This window comes from Dendrobates tinctorius, unplaced genomic scaffold (assembly GCF_039654945.1).
Source record: "Dendrobates tinctorius isolate UK_male_01 unplaced genomic scaffold, ASM3965494v1 ptg000094l, whole genome shotgun sequence".
In the NCBI taxonomy this organism is placed as follows: Eukaryota; Metazoa; Chordata; class Amphibia; order Anura; family Dendrobatidae; genus Dendrobates; species Dendrobates tinctorius.
The window spans coordinates 15,550,404-15,562,554 of NW_027361762.1; the positions used below are offsets into that span (position 1 = coordinate 15,550,404).

At 44.3% G+C, this 12,151-nt stretch overlaps 1 protein-coding gene across 14 annotated transcripts in view; it reads left to right on the forward strand.

Annotated features, from left to right (window-relative positions):
• The window catches only part of SERHL2 (serine hydrolase like 2), a 405,871-nt gene that overhangs the window by 235,505 nt on the left and 158,215 nt on the right, over positions 1 to 12,151 (forward strand). For all 14 annotated transcript variants that reach the window (XR_012234322.1, XM_073586685.1, XM_073586692.1 and 11 more), the window contains 2 exons: positions 1,416 to 1,457; positions 1,772 to 1,791. Coding sequence is in view for 13 of the 14 variants with exons in the window: in XM_073586685.1 (XP_073442786.1) it covers positions 1,416 to 1,457; positions 1,772 to 1,791 (62 nt within the window). In the remaining variant the exon portion in view is untranslated. The remainder of the gene's footprint in view (positions 1 to 1,415; positions 1,458 to 1,771; positions 1,792 to 12,151) is intronic.

Sequence of the window (12,151 nt, forward strand, 5' to 3'; positions counted from 1 at the left end):
CCACACCTGGAAGGTGTTCTTTGCTTGGTGTCGAGGCCACGGTGTTTCTCCGCTGAGATTCTCGATCCCCAACATCTTGGCTTTTCTCCAGTCGAGCTTAGACGCGGGCTTTTCCCCAAGTTCCCTCTGGAGACAAATATCGGCCTTATCTGTCCTGTTCCAGCACAGAATTGTTACCAATTTGCAGGCGAAGACTTTTCATTCGGGGAGTCTCCCACTTGGTACCTCCCTATAAGGCACCTATGGACACCTGGGACCTTAACCTGGTCCTAAGTGTTCTGCAGGAAGCTCCATTTGAACCGCTTCAGGATATCTATTTGAGGTACCTTTCCTGCAAAGTGGTGTTCCTAGTGGCCATCACTTCCATCAGGCGGTTTCAGATCTGGCGGTTCTATTCTGCTGAGCTCCGTTCCTCACTTTCCATAAGGATAAGGTGGTCCTCAGACCAGCCCCTTCTTTTCTGCCGAAAGTCGTGTCCTCTTTTCACATTAATGAAGATGTTGTTTTGCCTACATTTTGTCCAGTACCGGTGCACCGTGTGGAAAAGGCTCTTCACACGTTAGACCTAGTAAGAGCCCTCCGGAGGTACTTGTCGCGGACGGCACCCTTTTCGTCAGATGGACACGTGGTTCATGCTCCCCGAAGGGCGCAGGAAGGGACTCGCTTCAAAATCGGTCATAGCCAGATGGATTCGTTTGACTATTCAGGAGTCCTACTGCATTAGACGCACGCCGACTCCAGCAGGAATGAGAGCGCACTCTACCCGGGCAGTGGGCGCTTCGGCACCAGGCTTCGACGGAACAGGTTTGCAAGGCAGCAACCTGGTCCAGCCTGCACACATTTGCCAAACATTATAATATCCATGCTCAGGCCTCGGCGGATGCGAGCCTAGGTAGAAGGATTCTCCAAGCAGCGGTGGCGCACCTTTAAACAAGAGGTGCATGTAGCTTGGATCGGTGAGTCAATCTCCCACCCAGGGACTGCTTTAGGATGTCCCACAGTATCTGTGTCCCCCAATGAGGCGAAAGAGAAACATTGATTTTTGTGATAACTCACCGTAAAATCCTTTTCTCCGAGACGCTCATTGGGGGACACAGCGCCCACCCTAGTAGCCAGTTGGCTTTTGTTTTGTTTAAATTTATATGCATTTACTAATTTGATATAAGGGTGGTGTTTTTGGACATGTTGTACCTGTATTAAGGCTGATTTTGTTGTCCTCTTACTGCTTTGGCACCAAACTGATTTCCGCCCGCAATAGGGGCGAGGGTGTATACGGCGGAGGAGGAGCTAACCTCTTTTTTTCAATTAGTGCCAGCCTCCTAGCGGCGGTGAGTTATCACAAAAATCCATGTTTTATAATTAATAACCAATATTTTTTTACATAATTATGTATTTTTTTTCTTCTGTTTCCTCAGCTTTAGGTTGGCAGAAGTTCTCAATAATGGCTCACAGTATGGGTGAGAATTTAATAATATTTTGAGCGTGCACTTCCACATCTAGTTCTTTCCTTAGTTTTACACTAAGGATGACACACACATTGATGTCTAATAAAGCCATAAATATGAATAAATGTATATCATCCTTCGTTGAAGTAATTGTCATGCTCACAACTGATTTTTGGTCGTTTAAGGGTAAGGATATTGTTTTATCCCATAAAAGCTGAAGTATGCCTGATATCTGACATGGAGACTGGGCGCACTATTTAAACTGAAGACTTGGGATTCATTTACTAACTTTGCTGACTTAAGAATACTTCTATATTTTTCTGCAGGTGGTGTTGTTGGCGGGATGGTAAGTTAGTTCCATAACTTCTTTTTAATGAAGCTGTTGCCCTGGTACATCCCTTTCTGTGGCTTCTCGCTATGCATCTGTAGTGCTATTTTTTTGCCATGGTTTTCCAAAATTGTGTAAAAACTTTAGTGGAAGTCAGATGAACTCCGATACAACAAAACGCGTTGTATCAATGACTACGGATCCAGAGAACATACCCCCTTATCTTCACTCTGTGGCAGCTCTGCCAATCACTGCTCTTTTTCCTATTTTGTGTGAATCCTTTTCTCCCCACTGGTGTGTGGGTCAATATACAGAGTTGTGCCAGGTCGAATCCCAGTTAGATGAGCATATACAATCCTTTGTTCGCTGTATATTATATTGAGGGTATCACACTTGGCGCACCTTTTCCCTTTATCTTTGCATGTAACGCTCCTATTTCATGGATGTGTTAAATGGGTGCAAAAATCTGAAGTCATTCTAAGACACTGCCTAATTGTGAGAGTGTGTGACCCGTACATTGTCACAATACTTAATTATATCCACAAAATAAGGAAAAGAGAGGAAAAAAGAAAGTCAGCTCACCAGTATGCTGTTCACCTTGTCAGTGAAACTCCTCCGCACGGATCCACCCAGTCCAGGGCGTAGTCAAAATAGCAAAGAAAAGTAGGGTATTGTCTCCAGCGTTGAATTACTCCACTTGTCAGATAAAAACTTATCTTTTAATCATTTCCACTAAAAACACCATAATACCATGATTAAGGCTAGATGCTGAAATGCATTGTTTTTTTACATATGTGTGGAATATTTGGTATTGTTACCTACACTGATTACATGTTTTAGTGGATTTGATTAAAAGTTAAGTTTTTATCTGACAAGTGGAGTCATTCATGGCTGGAGACAATTCCCTATTTTTCTTTATTACCTCATTTATAACCAGGGCTGTGGAGTCGGTAAGCCAAACATGCGACTCTGACTCCTCAATTTCCCTTACACCGACTCCGACTCCCACATATAGTGCTTATATTTAAGTGAAAAATGTATTGTAGTACAATGTGAACATCAGACATTTAATCATTTTTATGATACAATAATCAAGATATTTAGATAGAACATAAGATATATTTATTGGAATACAACTTTAGAACACAAAAAACTGTAATAAAATGTAAATATGTCATACACTATGTAATATCGATTACATATAGATGCAGATTTGAGGCAAGCTCTACACACAGTGGCTATTCATCTCTAAGCTCCTCAGTCTGTTCATATAAAGATCATTCATTGTGCAACACCCAAGTAGTGATCTCCGAGGCAGAGGTGATACGCATCCTGAAGGGACTTAAGGTCAAAAAGGCACCTGGCCCTGATGGTGTATCTCCAATGTGTCTGAAAGTATGTGCTACCCAGCTTGCCCCTATACTGACAAATATATACAATATGTCACTGAAAGAGTGCGTTGTACCTCAGTTTTGGAAAAGTTCCACAATTATCCCTGTCCCCAAGAAAGTGGGATCCTCTGAGTTGAATGACTGTAGACCAGTAGCACTCACATCTGTAGCTATGAAAGTCTTCGAAAGAATTATGATGTCCCACCTGATAAAATTCACGCAGAAGCTATGGGACCCGCTTCAGTTTGCCTATAAGGAGAATCGTTCGGCAAACGACACTGTCAATCTGGCACTGAAGTAATATGTACTTGGCGATAATAAATTTGATTGGCCCTTGATTGGCCCTAAACTTGTTGGCCCTTTTGCCTTCACTCTGCGGTCCAGCTAACCCCAAACCATCTCAATTGGGTTCAGGTCTGTGACTGTGGCGGTCAGGTCATCTGGCGTAGCGCCCCATCACTCTCCTTCTTGGTCAAATAGCCCTTAAACAGCCTTGAGGTGTGTTTGGGGTCATTGTCCTGTTGAAAAAAAATGGTCCAACTAAACGCAAGCCGGATGGAATAGCATGCCGCTGCAAGATGCTGTGGTAGCCATGCTGGTTCAGTATGCCTTCAGTTTTGAATAAATCCTCAACAGTGTCACCAGCAAAGCACCCCCACACCATCAAACCTCCTCCTCCATGCTTCACCGTGAGAACCAGGCATGTAGAGTCCATCAGTTCACCTTTTCTGCGTCGCACAAAGACACAGTGGTTGGAACCAAAGATCTCAAATTTGGACTCATCAGACCAAAGCACAGATTTACACTGGTCTAATGTCCATTCCTTGTGTTCTTTAGCCCAAATAAGTCTTCTACTTGTTGCCTGTCCTTAGCAGTGGTTTCCTAGCAGCTATTTTACCATGAATGCCTGCTGCACAAAGTCTCCTCTTAACAGTTGTTGTAGAGATGTGTCTGCTGCTAGAACACTGTGTGGCATTGACCTGGTCTCTAATCTGAGCTGCTTTTTAACCTGCGATTTCTGAGGCTGGTGACACGGATGAACTTCTTCTCCACAGCAGAGGTGACTCTTGGTCTTCCTTTCCTGGGGTGGTCTTCATGTGAGCCAGTTTCTTTGTAGCACTTGATGGTTTTTGCCACTGTACTTGGGAACACTTTCAAAGCTTTCCCAAATTTTCGGACTGACTGACCTTCATTTCTTAAAGTAATGATGGCCACTCATTTTTCTTTACTTAGAATTTGTATTATGGCAATAAAAAAGCAGCTAACAGTCTATTCAGTAGGACTATCAGCTGTGTATCCACCAGACTTCTGCACAACACAACTGATGGTCCCAACCCCATTTATAAGGCAAGAAATCCCACTTACTAAACCTGACAGGGCACACCTGTGAAGTGAAAACCATTTCTGGTGACTACCTCTTGAAGCTCATCAAGAGAATGCCAGGAGTGTGCAAAACAGTAATCAAAGCAAGAGGTGGCTACTTTGAAGAACCTAGAATATAGGACACAGTATTTTCAGTTGTTTCACACTTTTTTGCTAATTATATAATTCCACATGTGTTAATTCATAGTTTTGATGCCTCCAGAGTGAATCTACAATTTTCATAGTCATGAAAATAAAGAAAACTCTTTGAATGAGGTGTGGCCAAACTTTTGGTCTGCACTGTGTGTGTGTGTATATATATATATATATATATATATATATAACACTATGACTTATCTCAGCTAAGACAAAGCCTAGATCCTCAGGCTACATTCACACCATGGGCGAAGCCAGGATCAAACCTAGGGTGGGGGGGGGGGGTAGAACCTCATACTGTTCCGCAGAACCTCATACTGCACACCTCAGCTGCTGCAGAACCTCATACTGCACACCCCCTACATTTGAAAATAAAGCCTGCACCTTAAGAAGATGTGATGAATGCAGTCTATTTATTTAGTCTATTTATTCCAACTACCAATTGATGTTGATGTGTTACTGAAGACGAGCAATGCCTGTCCTGGGCGTCCTTTTGGCAGCTATGAGGTGTACCTGACTGATGCTAAAAAAAAAAAAAAAGGAGTGTTAGTCTGTGTGCTACCCGGCTTTCATTCTTTTTGGTACAGATAAGATATGGATGGATAGAGCAGATTTCTAATCTGCTTTTGCTATTGAAAACGTTATCTATGAGCTCAAAACCCTTTCAGGTGATGCGGTTTTTTAAAAAGCTGATTTGCTTTTGCAGCTGAAAAGCGTATCCTCAAAAAACGCAGGAAAAATGCTGTGTGTGAATGTAGCCTTAGATCAGGAATAGAACAGCCATTTATAGTACATTTCATAACTTTCCCAAATTCCTATGAAAAAATATTCAGCACATTCTGCATTGAACTACTGTACCCAATTTATTATATATTTTAGGAGTCGGAGTCAGTCCATTTTATTCCAACTCTGACTCCACCAAAATGAGCACCGACTCCACAACTCCGACTCCACAGCCCTGATTATAACCTCTGCACATGGGTTGTAGCGATTTACATATTTGTGGTCATGTGCTGTCTAGACTCATGCTTTCTCTCAGTAGAAGACAACTTAGAAAAGTCGATGAGTTTAGCAAATCATTAATGAGGTCATGTGCTCATCGCACACTTGCACTATACCGCAGTGTGCAGTCATATATAGTGAAATGTAATGCCTACAGTCAGCCCAGACAACCACTTTAAGGAGCATGCAACATCTGGTTGTCTAGGGATATTTGCATACGGAGGGTACCTGCAGTTGAAAATCCACTAGCTATTAGGTTATGTGCACACATTGCGAATTTTGTTGCAGATCCGCTGTGTTTTTGGACTCTCGTAATTGCACCAAATCCGCAATGTAGTGCACAACCAATGTTAATCAATGGGAATTACAGAATTGGTGTGCACATGCTGAGGAAAAATCTGCGCGGATTCGCAGCGTTTTATTTTCTGCAGCAAGTCAATTCTTTTTGCGGATCTGCAGCGTTTCTGCTCCCATTGACTACCATTGAGTCAGTCAAATCCGCAGCAAAACCGCAGGTGTAAAAAGGTTTACGGTTTTGCTGCAGAGTTGTGTGCCAAAACCGCTGCAGAAAGGCAGGAGGAAGAGTGTTTGGGTGGAGAATGTGTATGTGGGCGGAGACTGTGTGAGCGGGTCTGTCTGCTGGTGTCTGTGTGTGTGCAGGTCTGTGTAGCCATGCATCATCTGATGGGACTACTGCCAGTTATACAGTTATGTCTGCTGTCACATACAGTGCCTACAAGTAGTATTCAACCCCCTGCAGATTTAGCAGGTTTGATAAGATGCAAATAAGTTAGAGCCTTCAAACTTCACACAAGAGCAGGATTTATTAACAGATGCATAAATCTTACAAACCAAAAAGTTATGTTGCTCAGTTAAATTTTAATAAATTTTAAACATAAAAGTGTGGGTCAATTATTATTCAACCCCTAGGTTTAATATTTTGTGGAATAACCCTTGTTTGCAATTACAGCTAATAATCGTCTTTTATAAGACCTGATCAGGCCGGCACAGGTCTCTGGAGTTATCTTGGCCCACTCCTCCATGCAGATCTTCTCCAAGTTATCTAGGTTCTTTGGGTGTCTCATGTGGACTTTAATCTTGAGCTCCTTCCACAAGTTTTCAATTGGGTTAAGGTCAGGAGACTGACTAGGCCACTGCAACACCTTGATTTTTTCCCTCTTGAACCAGGCCTTGGTTTCTTGGCTGTGTGCTTTGGGTCGTTGTCTTGTTGGAAGATGAAATGACGACCCATCTTAAGATCCTTGATGGAGGAGCGGAGGTTCTTGGCCAAAATCTCCAGGTAGGCCGTGCTATCCATCTTCCCATGGATGCGGACCAGATGGCCAGGCCCCTTGGCTCAGAAACAGCCCCACAGCATGATGCTGCCACCACCATGCTTGACTGTAGGGATGGTATTCTTGGGGTCGTATGCAGTGCCATCCAGTCTCCAAACGTCACGTGTGTGGTTGGCACCAAAGATCTCGATCTTGGTCTCATCAGACCAGAGAACCTTGAACCAATCTGTCTCAGAGTCCTCCAAGTGATCATGAGCAAACTGTAGACGAGCCTTGACATGACGCTTTGAAAGTAAAGGTACATTACTGGCTCGTCTGGAACGGAGACCATTGCGGTGGAGTACGTTACTTATGGTATTGACTGAAACCAATGTCCCCACTGCCATGAGATCTTCCCGGAGCTCCTTCCTTGTTGTCCTTGGGTTAGCCTTGACTCTTCGGACAAGCCTGGCCTCGGCACGGGAGGAAACTTTCAAAGGCTGTCCAGGCCGTGGAAGGCTAACAGTAGTTCCATAAGCCTTCCACTTCCGAATGATGCTCCCAACAGTGGAGACAGGTAGGCCCAACTCCTTGGAAAGGGTTTTGTACCCCTTGCCAGCCTTGTGACCCTCCACGATCTTGTCTCTGATGGCCTTGGAATGCTCCTTTGTCTTTCCCATGTTGACCATGTATGAGTGCTGTTCACAAGTTTGGGGAGGGTCTTAAATAGTCAGAAAAGGCTGGAAAAAGAGATAATTAATCCAAACATGTGAAGCTCATTGTTCTTTGTGCCTGAAATACTTCTTAATACTTTAGGGGAACCAAACAGAATTCTGGTGGTTTGAGGGGTTGAATAATAAATGACCCTCTGAATAAACTTTTCACAATTTAAAAAAAAATTAAACAAAGAAATAACATTCTTTTTTGCTGCAGTGCATTTCACACTTCCAGGCTGAGCTACAGTCCAAATGTCACAATGCCAAGTTAATTCCGAATGTGTAAACCTGCTAAATCTGCAGGGGGTTGAATACTACTTGTAGGCACTGTATAACAATGGCAGCATTAGCCGATAATGGGACAGTAGTAGTCCCATCAGACGATGCATGTGTTCAATTGTGTAAAAAAAACAAAAAACACATATAGTACATACTCACCAAATGCCTAGTCCCCGACGCCCTAGTTCTCCTTTAACAAAAATAAAATAATAAACCAACCTATGCTTACCTTTCCGCCTTAGTCCATTTAATAACGAGTGTCCCATGACGATCTCCCGTGTAGAACAGGCCTCATGACAAAAATGTTCCCATTAGAAGAAAGTGTGTCTCCCATAGTGTTTGCCTATGCATTTAATGCTTGGCCTGCCCAGCCCCAAAGTTACATTCACTCCAATAAGGCTTGGAACAGATGTCCTGGATGGCCACATGAAACCAAAGTTCCCATTATTTTTCATTTGGTACTGCCATTCTTTTAGCTCATGCATTGAATGCAAGGCCTGCCCTGCACCAAATTTACACGCACCCCAATGCCACTTTGAAGACACGTAGAGGAGGACCTCCTGAGAACAATGTTCCCATTATTAGGAATTGGGTCTCTCATAGTGGGGGTACACTTCAACATATTTATTAAAAAAAAAAAATTTACGGGCATCATAAACACCCTTGCAAAAATTTCTAGTGACTGTTGTATCACAGAACACGTTCACCCTGGTGTTCTAGTGTTGGTGTCTGAAGAGACGTGGAGGATGTCCTCCTATAAATCTCTCCCAATGTAAAGGAGCGGGTCTCCTATACTTGTAATGACTGTACACTAAGTGTATGGGCTGACAAACATTTCCCCCTGGGGGTACACTTCAACATAATTGTTAAAAATGTTTTACGGGCATCATAAACACCCTTGCAAGAATTTCTAGTGGCTGTTGCATCATGGACCACGGTCACCATGGTCACTAATGGTGGTGGTGGAGGATGAGGAGAAGGAGGAGGATAACACCAAATAGCCAATATCAGGAAGCATTTACCCATATGTGGGTGTGAAGAGGTGCATGGGGAATACACTTCACAAAAAATACACTGTATTGGAGATTATGTTTTGCTGTTATCATTCGGTGGTGTAGAGAAGTCTGGCCCAATCCAGCCCTTGTTCATTTTTATAAGAGTCAGCCTGTCTGCATTTTCAGTTGTCAGGCGGATGCGCTTATCAGTTATAATTCCACCAGCGGCACTAAAAACACGCTCTCACAAAACCCTAGCGGCAGGGTAGGCCAGGACCTCCAAGGCGTAGAGAGCCAGTTCATGCCACGTGTCCTGCTTGGATACTCAATAATTAAAAGGCACAGAGGAATCATGAAGGACGTTGGTACGGGAAGCAAGGTAGTCCCTCAGCATCTTCCCAAACTTTGCACTCCTTGTGAGAGTACCCCCTCGCCTCTGGGCCAGGGCGATGGGAGGGTCTGATAAAATTCTCCCAGAACTTTGCCAGTATTCCCCTGCCTCTGCTGGATTGGAGTTGTGTCTCTCTCGCCTGTACTCCTTGGTTGTCCAATGAACTGTGATCTCTGCCGCCAGCATTTTCAGATGGGAATTATTTTAACCCCTTTCTGCCAGCAGACGTACTATCCCGTCCATGTGCCCTGGGACTTAATTCCCAGGGACGGGATAGTACGTCATAGCGATCAGCGGCGCCCACTTGGTGAGCGCCGCTGATCGCAGCCGGGTGTCAGCTGATTATCACAGCTGACACCCGGCACAATGTGTCAGGGGCAGTCACAGACCGCCCCCGACACGTTAACCCCTTGTACACCGCGATCAAACACGATCGCGGTGTACCGGGGGTTAAAGGGAAGCATCGGCAGGGAGGGGGCTCCCTCCGTGCTTCCCTGAGCCCCCCACAGCAGCGCAATGTGCAGCGCTGCTGCAGGGGGGGGCTCTTTCCCTACAGGCCCCCGGATCCAAGATGGCGACGGGGACCTTCGGGGGCCTGTAGGGAGCTGACTTCCTCACTGCCTGCAAAGCGCAGGCTGCCTTGATTTGCATTTTACAGAATTTAATTTTCTGTATATTTAATGCCTCATCACTACCTGCTTGCTTTAATTCTCTTAATACTTTTTGTCACTTTTTGCTCCCCTTACAGCTCTTTTTAGCCATAGTAGTTTCCTCATATTTCTAGCATGTTTATTCCCATAGGCTATATACTGTGCACAGGGCCTATTCAGGATGCTAATAAATGTCTCCCATTTTCCTTGTGTACTTTTATGTCTCAGGATATCGTCCCAGTTTATTGCACTAAGATCATCTCTCATCCGTTGGAAATTTGCCTTCCTGAAGTTTAGTGTCCTTGTAACCGCTCTACTACACATCTTATTAAAGGATATATTCAATTGTCTCTTCAGAGAGGAAGAGGACTAGACCTCTAGTGCCACCTGTTGGAAGTAGCAATCCTAAATGTCAATGTCGACCCTTTAACAAGCCTTGTCACATGACTTAGGATAAAGGATATATGAAAATGTATTACTTTGTGATCTCGTATTACCCAAGTGACCCCCAACCCTTATATTTGATATGCGGTCTGGCCTGTTGGTTAATATTAGGTCTAGCAGTGCCCCCCCTCTTGTTGGGTCCTGAACCAGTTGTGAAAGGTAATTGTCTCTCATAGTTGTCAAAAACCTATTACTTTTGCTGGAACTGCAGGTTTCGGTTCCCCAATGTATTTCAGGGTAGTTGAAGCCCCCCATAATAATGACTTCTCCTTGAGTTGCAGCTTCATCTATTTGCTTTATGTGCATATTCTCTGTTGCTTCCATTATTTTTGGAGACATATAACAAACTCCTATCAGTAATTTTTTCCCCCTCCCCTTATCTCCACCCACAGGGACTCTACATTTTCATTAGATTCACATATATTATCAGGCAGAATGGGTTTTAAGGATGATTTTACATATAAACACCCCCCTCACTTATTTGTATGGTCATTTCTGAACAGACTATAGCCCTGTAAATTAACCATGTCTCAGATATCCCCACCATGTCATAATTATGTTCCAACAAAGTTAATTCTAATTCCTCCATTTTGTTGGTGAGGCTTCTGGCATTAGTATACATGCACTTTGTGTACCTCTCTGTACTTCTATTCTTTCTTAAAATATTAAGTGCTCTAACCCTACCCCCCATGCCACCTCCAATTTGTTTATTTGTGCCCAGGTCAATATCTGCACTATCTTCCCCTCCTATAAAATGAATACCCTCCCCCCAATCCCTAGTTTAAACACTCCTCCAGCCTTCTAGCCAATTTCTCCCCCAGCACAGCTGCACCCTCCCTATTGAGGAGAGCAGCCCGTCCCTAGCGTAGAACCTTAAGCCAACTGAGAAGTCGGCTAAGTTCTCCAGGAACCCAAACCCCTCCTTCCTACACCAATTCCTGAGCCACTTATTATCTTCCTAATCTCCATGTACCTCTCTGGCGAGGCACGTGGTACAGGCAGTATTTCAGAGAAAACCACCTTGGAGGTCCTTGCTTTAAGCTTGCAGCCTAATTTCCTGAAATCATCTTTAAGGACCTTCCACCTACCTCTAACTTTATCATTTGTGCCAATGTGCACCATGACCGCTGGGTCCTCACCAGCCCCTCCCAGTAATCTGTCAACCTGATCAGCAATGTGTCGGACTCGAGCGCCAGGTAAGCTGCACACTGTTCAACGATCCCTGCCTTTGTGACAGATTGCCCTATCTGTTCCCCCAAATAATTGAGTCCCCCACTACTAGCACCTGTCTGGCCTGCCCTGCTCTCCTATTTCCCCCCATTACTGGAGCAGACACTCCTCCAGCTTTCAGAGGACATGCCTTGCTGCAACAGTGCTACCCCTGTACTGACACAACCCTCATCTGCCAACTTAGCAATCTTATTAGGGTGTGCTAGATCAGGACTAGCCTCCCTGGCACTCTTCCCTCTTCCCCGCTTTCTGTCACCCAGTTTGCTGCTTCACTGTCCTTGCAGCTCCAGTCTACCATGCTCCCCCACATCTATCCCAGTGAGCAGAAGACTCCTTTCCATATTGTCTATGGATCTCAGTGTTGCCAGCTGCACATTTAGATCCAGTGCTTGGGCTTCCAAATGCACAATGTGCTTACATCTCGCACAGCAGTATGCACCCTCGACCGGCTGTTCAAGGATTGCATACATGTGGCAAGATGTACACTG